This window comes from Eleutherodactylus coqui, chromosome 2, assembly GCF_035609145.1.
Source record: "Eleutherodactylus coqui strain aEleCoq1 chromosome 2, aEleCoq1.hap1, whole genome shotgun sequence".
Classification (NCBI taxonomy): Eukaryota; Metazoa; Chordata; class Amphibia; order Anura; family Eleutherodactylidae; genus Eleutherodactylus; species Eleutherodactylus coqui.
In genome coordinates this window covers 173546648-173558850 of record NC_089838.1, presented here as the reverse complement: position 1 = coordinate 173558850, position 12203 = coordinate 173546648, and the positions used below count along the sequence as shown (strand labels likewise).

The window sequence follows — 12203 nt, the reverse complement described above, 5'->3', positions numbered from 1 at the left end:
CTAGGCCACTCTCACACAGGAGTTTGTAAAAACGCTGAGTTTTTAAACGCATTTGACAGGGTTGTTAATGCACCCCATCATAGCAATGGATGATGTGGTGCATTAAAAAACACACTCAACGCACAAAAATTTAGAGCGTATTAGAAATGCTTCCCTAAAACGCTCGTCTGAGAAGCTCCATTGAAATCAATAGAGACTCAGTACAGCGGTTTTAGCGGGTGTTTCAAACGCTCACAAAACACTGGGGGGGGGGGGGAAAAAAACCCAACATGCCTGTGTGAGAAAGGCCTAACTGAACCACCATCTCAGCCCTTACTAGTACAGTACACCAAGAGGTTGGTGTTAGGCCTATTTTTTTAATCAAACTGAACCGTCTTACTCCCTACGGATGGCGACAGACCTCAGCAGCTGTGGCCATTTTTTGGCTGCCTCACAATACCGTCATTGCCTTCACATGGCTTTCCTGATTTGTCCAGTCAACTGGATATATAACTTCTTCTGCTTCATCATTAAATAACTACTTTAACGCTAGATATCACAAGACAACTTCCCTCAGCAATTGATATAAAAATGTTCGCTTCCTCGTTTAGATAGTCCTTTTTTCCTGTCTCCACACCCAAAACTGAGTCAAGCACCATTTGTTAGGCAGCGCTGCCAGCACAGACAGATGTACTGTAGTCCCCCCAATTGTAGCAGTAGATCACAGCAGGTCACGGTGGGAACCTGAGAAGGGCTGTCCACACCCTTACTTTCTAAACGTCACACAGCTCCATGCAAGTAGATCCATCACTATTAACAATAAGCAAGCATAAAGTGGACCTTCACTTATAAACATTTTCCCAGAAATACAAGCAAATATATAAAAAATGTTTACTGGAGGAGACCCTCGCCATAGACTTCTATGGGAGCAAAATGCCTCTAAACTTAGCAGACACCCCCCCCCCCCCTTAACTGTTGACTCATTTAGAATTCACTGATAAAATCCATATACAGAGAGGATATGGCTTTTCAGCTTCACCGAGAGGTCAGATTGTTTTCTTCAGAAATCTATGGAAGAGGTAGGAGACAGAGACTGCTACACTGTCGCCTTAACCCTGTACCCATAGAGAAGGGGAGAGCTTGCACCTCTATCACATACAGAAGCAGCAGCATGGATAATTATATAGCAGTGCAGCTATGCATTCAGAACTGGACAAGATACAACACTTATTGCAACATCTTTGTGATGTCTCTGCAGCTACTCCATCCTCCTCTTCACCATAGACTTCAATGGGCAGCAGCTCTAACTCAATAGCTCAGTGAAACTAAAACGCTATATCCTCTGGAAAGGGATTATCTGCAAATGAGTGAGTGAACCACTAAAATGGAGATGTACTTTCATAAACTTTTGAAATATCATAGAGAGATGTCAGTTTTGATCAGTGGGGAGCCAGGTAGAGATACCCAATCTTTAGAAACGAAACACTAACATGATCACGTTCCAGTTCAGTTTACACTTTTAGCTGAAGCCAGGCTCAAACTTTTTTATAGGTAGCCTGTCTTCCCCTAGCAGGCAGACAGCAGCCCTCGATCAAGAGCCTTTACCACTCCAGTCTAGCGATCGTGAGGCTCTCAGCACCCGGACCTCACCAATCGAACCTTTTTGACATCTCCCCATGTCCTGTCCAAAGTTCTTTTTGAAAGTACAGTTACACTTTGAGAGTGGGGGAGAAGAGCCTGATAAGTGGAGAAAGATATTTTCTCCAATATGATCCATCAGATGTTCTACTGACTTCTGTAGAGTGGTTTAGAATTGGTAGTACACTTGAAATACCACTAGTCACTTTATTAGATATTCTGTCCCATCTGCGGGCAGGCCGTTGGGCAGGGAGTAGGAAGAGCTGAGCAGATCGATGTACAGTTCTGAAGGAAAAGATTCGGCATATATCAATCTTCTTGGCTCCGCCTACTCCAACATCTGCAGATAGGACAGCATTAGAGATGAGCGAGCATACTCGATAAGAAAAACTACTCGAGCGAGTAGTGCCTTATTCTAGTACCTGCCCACTCGTCTCTAAAGATTCGGCTGCCAGCGGGGGAGAGCGGGGAGATCTCTCTCTCTCCCTCTCTTCCCCCTGCTCACCGCCGCAACTCGCCTCTCACCCGCACCCGAATCTTTAAAGACGAGCAGGCAGGTACTCGAATAAGGCACTACTCGCTTGAGTAGTTTGCCTTATCAAGTATGCTCACTCAACTCTAGCCAGCATGTATAACAGCAGTTGCTCTGGTCTTTGGGGGTATATTACAATACCTCTGCTATGGGCTAGATTAGCTAGTGTTGAGTTTCATTGTTACAGCACCATTCACAAACAAGTAGAGTGGGATGGACATCCAGAGCGTCGTAGAACCCAAGTCAACGGCTGTGTGAACCAACATCCAGCCCCATTTTTTTTCCTACCTGGACCGCCTTAGTTATATGCCTTTGCCAACAGAAACCAGTTGCTATACATGTATTTCAAATCAGCCCCACAAAAGTTCAAAGGGGCACTAACTTTTCAGAGACGTTCTGCTCATCCAATAGCCTGTGTGTCTCAATCTTGTAATATACTTTGAGTCTTACCACTGCAAGTCAGGATTGGAGTGCATCCCCTGTACAATCCTCTGCCTGTAAAGTACCTCTACACAGGGAGATTGTAGTCCTGTGTCCATACAGCCACAAACAGGGTCCTGAGGGAGACGTTGCTTCGTTTTTAGCTCACCCAAAAACTAAGTATGAACGAGTGCCTGTTTGCAGTGAATGCATGCAAGAGGCTGGAAGAGATCTCGGGTGACTGCCTCCATGCTCTGAATGGTTACTGCACAAGAGTGACAGTTGCTGGGGCAGCTTTTGGCCCATTTACACGCAACAGTTGTCATTTGAACAAACAACATTTTTGTATATGAATGCTGAGTGTTTACACATAAAGATAATGGTTTGAAATCCTCTCTATTGCCCTCATTAGCTATGTAACCACTGTATACGTTGTTTGCTTAGGCGGGTGGGTGTTTATGCGAGGAATCTCTGGCCAGGTTTGTAATTATGTGAAGAAAGTCATTGACTTCTGCTGCACGAGTAAACAAGTATGGCAATCATCTTGCCTCAAATAATCTGAAAAACTAAAAGGATGCCACTTAAGCCATTTTTATGCAGTGAAACTCAGCAATACACAGGTGAACACGTAGTGCACAGTGGCTTCGCGTTTACACGTAACAATTATCACTCAAACCGTGGCATGTAAATAGGCCTTTATACACCAGTTACCTGCCCTGTGTAAGGGCACCTGCACGTGGCTGGTTTTGAATTGCAGAATCCAGAGAGGGCCGCCGCCTCCAGATTTTGCAGTAAACACCTGCCCTAGCATGCTATTGAAGAGCGCTTTTTCCTGCCCACAAGTAGAAATTAAATGGGGGGGGGGGGGGGGGGGAGGGAGTCACAGCATGTGCTATTTCTAGTGGATTCCGTACGGACGGCTTTCATTGTAGTCAATAGAAACCACCTGACCTGTGGCCCTTCCGCACTCACTACAGAAAGGTCACGGGATACGCATGAGCACCTACCAAAGTTGCAGCAATAACTGTACTGCGCATGCGGACCAGCTAACACAGAGGGGTGGAGGTATCACCGGACAGGCACAGGGTTGGATCCTGTTGCAGGATCCGACCCGGTTGTGTGCAGGCGGCCTAAAAGGTACCTTTAGGCTTTAAGCTTCTCAAGTAACAGATGTTAGGATGTCTTGCTGTGGAGTCTGTAGCTACAGAAGCTCAATGCCCAACAACAAACAGTGGATTGCAGAAGGGATGCTGACACGTCAGGCTTGATTTACAGCGGTAAAAAACATTTAATGGAAGTATATTACCCAACTGATGAGCACAGGTTATTACTTAAGTCATATTGGTCGCTATAGATCGTTTTAGTCAAGAGTTTTATGCATATGGTGCCCTCTGTAGTACCAGACTGTAGGCAGGGGTCTGGTGGGGAAGGCGGGAGAGGGGCAGATCATGTTCAACACTGTAAAAAAAAGGGTAAAATTCAGCTTATATAACAAAGTAGAAGTGAACAGACAACATAGCACCATTAATGGACAGTAATACATATCTTGTGCCACCAACATCTGGAAGTTGACACGTGGAATTGTCGAAAGGCACATACATCTGTTAGAGGTGGCACCAACTGTAATGTTACCATCAGGAGGACCTGTTCTGTGAGCACCGGTCACATGACTCATGAAGGCAAATAAATATCCTTCCTCAGAAGTACAAAATGTAACAATGTCACTAAAAGTCACATGACCACGAACGCTACAGCTATGCCATGCCGGCTCTACGGAAAACAAGGACTTGACATCGGACTGAAAAAGTCTTGTCTTTATTAAACACCTAAAGAAAAAATAAAATAAAGAGATCTACTTCTAGTTTGTTCACCAGGCTTGGCACATACAAGCAATCACACGGATCTAGAACAAGACCAGACACTTGTAATCAATGTCCTTGCAATTCCCTTGACACAATTAATAAATTTAAGAAAAAAATAAAATAGTTTGCATAAACGGGCATCCAGCCTGCCACAGTCCTTCACCATCCAGAAAATACTTGGCAAATGGCACAAAAAGGATAATAAGAAGTCTTGAATAAAGTGAAACCATCATGAATGTCTTTGGATCGGTACTGAGGTAGTTGCCGGTGACAGGTGGATCACTAACGGCTCTCCAAGTCTTTGCATAACCTGTTGCCATCCTAGGCAGAGCTGGCAATTGCAAGGGGCGATCAGACAAAACTAAGCCACAGCAGTGCCACCGTCCAGGGAAGAATGCGGGTTGTGCCCCCATATTGCAACTACTCCACAAGTCGTGGTGGATCCCCGGGACCGTCCTCCCTAGAAGATCCCACTCTTCTAGTAGTAAAGTGCAGAGAGCCAGGGGGTCCCGGAGCTTGTAAACAGGGTCAGCGGCAGCCCACCAGGGGCTTCAGGGCGCCAGCAGAGGGAAGCGGCGGATCCGCACCACCGGCTGCAGGTTGACCTGCAGGATCTCCTGCGCCCGCCGGCATGCAGCGGCGAGCTTCGCCTGGCAGGACACGTCCCGGACCCGTATGGTGGGGAAGGTGGTGAGCTTCGGGGCTGCCGCTCTCCAGATGTCCTCCAGCGACCTGCCCAGCAGCCCCGGGATGTCGGAGGGGGTCGGGCTGCTGCAGCCGCTGCTGCTCCCGCTGCTACTACTGGCTCCGGACTCCTCGCTGGCCGCCGTCTTGCCCCGCCGGCGCTTCTTGCAGCTCAGCCTCATGCCCCTTCGCTTCCTCTTCGCCGCCGGCTTCTTGGGCTGGGCGGGCAGCGGCTGCTCCCCGGCTCTCCTGCGGGAGAGCTGCCCCGGCTCGGGCACCACGGAGCGGCATGACGAGTAGCCGTACACGTCCTTGCTGCGGAGGATGACCGGGGAGAAGTCCCGCTTCAGGCTGCACAGGAAGTTCCACAGCTCCGTGTCTGAGCTCATGAACTGCTTGGACTCCGGCACAAAGATCTCCAGAGCGTCCTCCAGCGGCTTCATGCCCGCGAACACCAGCTGCGACCGGGAGTACACAACTTTCTCGTCCTCCATCACTCCCGCCGCCTTTGTCTCTTCCCCGGCTCGGGCAGCTGAAGAGTTAAATCTATGGCCAGGCGAGGAAAAAAAAAAAAAACTTAACTGCTGCCAAGAGCTTTATGAAGCGCCCCCCTCCTGGCCGCTGGCTTTAACGCAGGGCGCTCCAATACGGAACGGGAAACAAAATGGCTTCTTTGAACGGCCTCTACCGTTGGCTATATAGCTGCTTCTTTGAAATACGACATACCCCAGCTCCGCCCACATCGTGGGGATCCGGTGCAGCGATTGGCTAGCCGCAGCATAGTCGTGCCCGGATTGGAGAGCGGCAAAGATATGGGAGGGGCTTTGGCGGGCGTGGAGGGGGTGCCAAAAGTGGAGTAATAGATGGGGCTCGCGAGTCGTCTCGTTGCGTCGGCCATGTTACCTCCCCGCTGGAGAGCCGGCTACTTTGTTTGACTGTTTCTTAGCTAGTTTGTGGCGCCGCGCCCGCAGCCCTCTGCTCGCTGTATGAGCGGCAGCAGCGGATGAAGTTGCCCAGACGTGGGAGAGATCACGTGACTGTTGTACCCGGTGCAGAGCGTGGTGGGGTTCTGGGGCTGCGGACGGCAGCAGTGAGGGGGAACCATGGGGGGGAACTTCACCCAACACTGCAAGCTACCCACCAACATAGCTGTAATGAGGGGCTTCTGTGTCTCCATGCCACCAGTACCTGCACGTGGGGGCCACACTGGGGGGTCGCTACCTCATTGTATAGTTGTGTTGGTAGTGTGTGGTGGCAGCGCCCCGATACCCCTAAGGTTGGTTCACACCACATGTGCCCAGTGTTTCCATCCCTGGGCTCCATGCGAATCACCAAAAGCAGCATTCAGACAGGAGGGAACTGTAGACCGTCATTAGTCAGACGGAAACAAAGGCCACAGGTTTCGGTCTCCATAGGCCCCCGGCTTCGGTCTCCGTGTGGTGACCCGGCTTCGGTCTCCGTGTGGTGACCCGGCTTCGGTCTCCGTGTGGTGACCCGGCTTCGGTCGCCGTGTGGTGACCCGGCTTCGGTGGCCGTGTGGTGACCCGGCTTCGGTCGCCGTGTGGTGACCCGGCTTCGGTGGCCGTGTGGTGACCCGGCTTCGGTGGCCGTGTGGTGACCCGGCTTCGGTGGCCGTGTGGTGACCCGCCTTCGGTCCCCGTGTGCCCCCGCCTTCGGTCCCCGTGTGCCCCCGCCTTCGGTCCCCGTGTGCCCCCGCCTTCGGTGCCCCCGGCTTCGGTCCCCGTGTGCCCCCGGCTTCGGTCGCCGTGTGGCCCCGGCTTCCGTCTCCGCGTGGCGACCCGGCTTCCGTCTCAGCGTGGCGACCCGGCTTCCGTCTCAGCGTGGCGACCCGGCTTCCGTCTCAGCGTGGCGACCCGGCTTCCGTCTCAGCGTGGCGACCCGGCTTCCGTCTCAGCGTGGCGACCCGGCTTCGGTCTCAGCGTGGCGACCCGGCTTCGGTCCCCGTGTGCCCCCGCCTTCGGTCCCCGTGTGCCCCCGCCTTCGGTCCCCGTGTGCCCCCGCCTTCGGTGCCCCCGGCTTCGGTCCCCGTGTGCCCCCGGCTTCGGTCCCCGTGTGCCCCCGGCTTCGGTCCCCGTGTGCCCCCGGCTTCGGTCCCCGTGTGCCCCCGGCTTCGGTCCCCGTGTGCCCCCGGCTTCGGTCGCCGTGTGGCGGCCCGGCTTCGGTCTCAGCGTGGCGGCCCGGCTTCGGTCTCAGCGTGGCGGCCCGGCTTCAGTCTCAGCGTGGCGGCCCGGCTTCGGTCTCAGCGTGGCGGCCCGGCTTCGGTCTCAGCGTGGCGGCCCGGCTTCGGTCTCAGCGTGGCGGCCCGGCTTCGGTCTCAGCGTGGCGGCCCGGCTTCGGTCTCCGTGTGCCCCGGCTTTGGTTACTCTTGTTGGGCAGAATAGTGCAGCCAGCCATCATATTGTGGCCAGCAAAAATGGTGGAGAGTAAACCACGGAAAACAGAGACCCAAGTGTCCCTGACTAATGGAAGTCTATGGTTCTGGCTGAACGCAAGTCAAAGGTGACCCGGGGAACAGCTGATCTGCAGGCTGAAATAGCCTTGTTCTCTTGGCAGAGCCACATTTTGTCTCTGCGTGACGTAACTATGTCATCCGCTGTGTTTGGGTAAGACCCGGGAGCCGAGCCTTCTCCATAACCAATGGCAGTCAGCTGCTTCATGCAGTGGATAGACGGGCACACCGACCCAATTAGTGCTAGCTCCGATCGCAGTTGTTTAACTGTTTAGATGCCACAGTCAGCACTGCGCAGCAAACCATGGTCTGCAGTCTAAGCAGCTTGGTTGAGTGGTGGGTCCCTCTAGCACCCTACTGGCCCCTGCATTACAATCATGGGGTGCCAATTATGCTGTAATTGCACTGACCCACAGAATAACATGAATCTATGATTTCTATCACACATTGCATCCTGTACAAACAACCCCCCCAAAACAATGGCACAATGTTGTTTTTTAACTATTTTACTTCACCTAAACATTTTTAAAACTTTTTAAATACATTTCACGGTGCATTAAATAGCAGCACTGAAAGATGCAACTTGTCACATAAAACAAGCCCTCATAAGGCTCTGTCAGTGAGAAAAAAACCTCATGGATCTTGAAAAGTGGGGGTGAACAAACTAGCAGAACATTTTGCATCTGGACATTATGTTTACCTTTTTTATAACACTGTGGGTGGGGTTTCTTTTTTATATTTAATATCACTATGTAAAAAATATTCCGTTATCTTTTACATTTTTTCACCATGGCCATTGATCACTAACAATAGACCGAAACTTGTTGAGTTGTGTAAGCTGGGGGTGTAGTATGGTGAGGAGTCATCCTATTATCATAACAAACAGTATTACAATGAAAGGTAACGCCTTTATTGTAAAGCCTGAGTCAGATAACACCACTAACAAAAGGTGACTGAAACAGCTCTGCTTCTCCTCCCACTTGAAGTTACATGTGAATGGTCACAATATCTTAACAGTGCTGTGAAATATGTTGGCACTATAATGGGGTCCCTGTGGTTCCTGCACCTGTCCAGCATTTTTACTGGATGAAAACTCCCTGAATGCATAACTTTTTCGTCTACCATCACTTGCTGGAGCCTCCAACAGAGATGGGAATAAAGCCTTAAGCCCCATTTACACGCAACGATATCACTCACAATTTGCACAAATGATGTCTTTCGAGCGATAATTGTGGCGTGTAAATGCTACCATCATTTACTTTTGGCTGATGATTTTTAGCTGAGCTTAAAATCCATTGTTCGCCGGAGAACTGATAGCAGGGACTGCACGCTGTGATTCCCCATGGGAGCACTGATAACATTGTATTCAGCTGCAGTCCCGCGGGAGAACAAAGGCGCTGTATGCAGAGAACAAACCACCCGCTGTTCTCTGCATATAGCGAAGGGAGGCTCATTTACATGCAAATTAAGGTAATAAGCTGCTAAACTGTTATTCTCCCTATCTTTTGAATGAATTTTGAGTGATCATCTTTATGTGTAAATGGAACTTTACAGTTTTTCAGACAAACACATGAGAGGATACAAAGAAAATAGATGATATTACTGTTTTTGATGCAGTTTTTTTTTAGCCAAAGCCAGAAGTAGATTCAGCAGGAAGAAGTAGAAGTGCTGCTTCTATATTTCCAATTTCTTTTAAATCTATTTCTGGCTTTGGCTCAAGAAGCGCATGAAAACCTGCCACAAAAAAACTGCATAAAAAACAAATGTGTAAAGTCTCTCTGAGGTTTCGTTCACACACAGTATTCTGGTGACCGTTTTTGGACCCCAACAACAAATATAAAAAAAAGCCAATAATTTTTTAAACTGTTACATGCATTTCTTAAGAGTCATTTTCGGGCGTATTTTTAATTCACACATTCTTTACATGTTTCTCTCTTGACATTATTTCTTTCTATAGAGAAGTCTAGGGGAAAATGTCAAAAAATGCCAAGCCTACAGCCTCCTATGGTTACAAAAAAGGCCCTGGCCCAAAATACAGGTAACAAACAAGAAAACTGTAGGGTGCTTGCTTTCACATGTGGAGTTTTGATGAAGCCAATAAGGCTGAGGCTTAATGGGAGCTCCTAGATCTGCCACAGATTTCAGCCTAATAAAAAATATATACTTTCCCAATTTTTCAAATAAAAAAGAAAAATAAAGCATAAAAAGGAAACATAATTCATATTCTTCTATACATAAAAGTATGAATTTTTAAAATATTTTATTATAATGTGTTCTAAACATTTTAAAAAATACACAATCTCAGAATTGGGGTTTATTAGCACCCCATTACCCCAAAAGATTGAATAATAAAGTCATATGTAGGCAAAAATGGTACTAATGAAAACTACAGCTCACTTCACAAAAAGCAAGTCCATATACAGATGAATTGATGGGGAAATAAAAAAGTTATGGATCTCAGAATATGGAGACATAACGCTATTTTATTTTCTTTTTTAAAAAGAGTTTTTTCATTTCTTAGAAATAGTAAAACACAAAAGAGACTAAATAAATTTGGTATTGCTGTAATTGCTCTGACCCACAGAATAATGTGCTCTACAAACAAACACCCCCAAATAATGGCACAATTGTATTTTTAAAAACATATTACTGAAAGGTGGGGGTGGAAAAACAAACATAACATTTCACATCTAGATTTTTATAACAATGGGTGGGGTTTCTTTTATATTTTCCATATCCTGTTATCGTTTACATATTTTCAATGTTTTAATTATGGCCATTGATCACTAACAATAGACTGAACCCTCTTGAGTTGTGTAAGCTGGGGGTGTAGTATGGTGAGGAGTCATCTTATTATCATAACAAACAGCATTACAATGGAAGGTAACACCTCTATTGTAAAGCCTGAGGCAGAAAACACCACTAACAAAAGGTGATGCAAACAACTCCACTTCTCCTCCCACTTAATGTTGCATGTGAATGGTAACAATATGTTAACAGTGCTGCAGAATATGTTGGCGCTATATAACCACTGGAAAATAAGGAAAAATAATTGCCCCCATAATTATGTAAAATAAAAACGGAATCTCCTAGATCCTAGAATGGATCCGTCTCATAACGGTACCAAATTGTGTTGAGAGACCCCATTGACTATAATGGGGTCCGTTTGGTTCCTGCACCTCATTGGCCTTTTTTACCAGATGAAAAAGTTCTTCTACAAGAATGTAAGATCTGGACTGAACTGGGCAGAGTCATGGGATCTCAGATATATTGACCTTTCCAAAGTGTTTGATACTGTGCTGCATAAAAAGTTGGTATATAAAATGAGAATGCTTGGTCTGGGTGAGAATGTGTGTAAGTGGCTCAGTGATAGAAAGCAGAGGGTAGTTATTAATGGTACATACTCTGAGTCACCATTACTAGTGGGATACCACAGTGGTCGGTATTGGGTCCTATTCTTTTTTTTTTTTTAAGGAACTCTTTATTTAGCCAAGACATTTAACAAATAGGCAAAGATAGCTGGCACCACAGGTGCCCATCACAGTGATATAAAACCTTGCATAAATAGAAAAACAGGAAAACCATCATTGCCTATATATATATGCATACATTCCTCCTGATACATAGTACTTGGCTGGAAGAGTATATTTTAACTTTAACAGAAAGCAAAGAGAAAAGATAAACAACAAAAACAACACCCCCTACCCTAACGCCCCAGTGCGACTCCCTAAAGAACTGATGCAGCTTAAGAGACAGGTCTAGCGAGTGCCCCTCAACCCATTTCCTCTTTAATACTTAACTCACCCAGCCACCCCAGATCTTCTCAAATTTCTCCGGGCATCCCCTGGCGAAAAAATTACATTGAAAAGGACTTGGGGGTTTTAGTTAACTGTAAACTTAACTGGAGCAACCAGTGTCAGGCAGCTGCTGCCAAGGCAAATAGGATCATGGGGTACATCAAAAGAAGTATATGGGCACATGATGAGAACATTGTTCTTCCTCTTTACAAGTCAGACCAAGCATGGAATACTGGCTACAGTTTGGGGGACTGGTACTCAAGAAGGACATATCAGAGCTTGAGCAGGTACAAAGGTGGGCTACTAAATTAATACTCGTAAAAGGAATGGGCAGACTACAATATTCAGAGTGGTTATCAAAATTGGGGTTATATAGTTTGGAAAACGGTTGGCTAAGGAGTGACTTAATAATTATTTATAAATTTAACGGGGAACAGCACAGAGATCTCTCCCATCATCTATTTGTACACAAAAACTGCGACTGCAACAAGGGGGCATCCTCTACATCTAGAGGAAAGAAGGATAGAAATGGATTTTTTACTGTAAGAGCAGTGAGACTATGGTACTCTCTGCCTGAGGTCATAGTGATGACACATTCGATAAAAGAGTTTAAGAGGGCCCTGGACACTTTTTATTGAGTGTAATAATATCACGTTATAGTACTGATTATTCCACTTGCCAGACTTGGAGTTGGAAAGGCATTTTTTCCCTTACATGGGGAAAACTGGCTTCTACCTTATTGTTTTTTTTGCCTTCCTCTGGATCAACATAGGCTGAACTGGATGGACATACGTCTTTTTTCGGCCCAATATACTATGTTA

General features: G+C 47.3%; 1 protein-coding gene across 1 annotated transcript; it reads right to left on the bottom strand.

The window, feature by feature from the left end:
- Positions 1-4362: 4362 nt before the first annotated feature.
- CCDC71L (coiled-coil domain containing 71 like) lies at positions 4363-5808 on the bottom strand. Its single transcript, XM_066591945.1, has one exon. The coding sequence runs from the start codon at positions 5607-5609 to the stop codon at positions 4983-4985; it is 627 nt and encodes a 208-aa protein (XP_066448042.1). The 5' UTR covers positions 5610-5808; the 3' UTR covers positions 4363-4982.
- Between the last annotated feature and the right edge of the window lie 6395 nt (positions 5809-12203).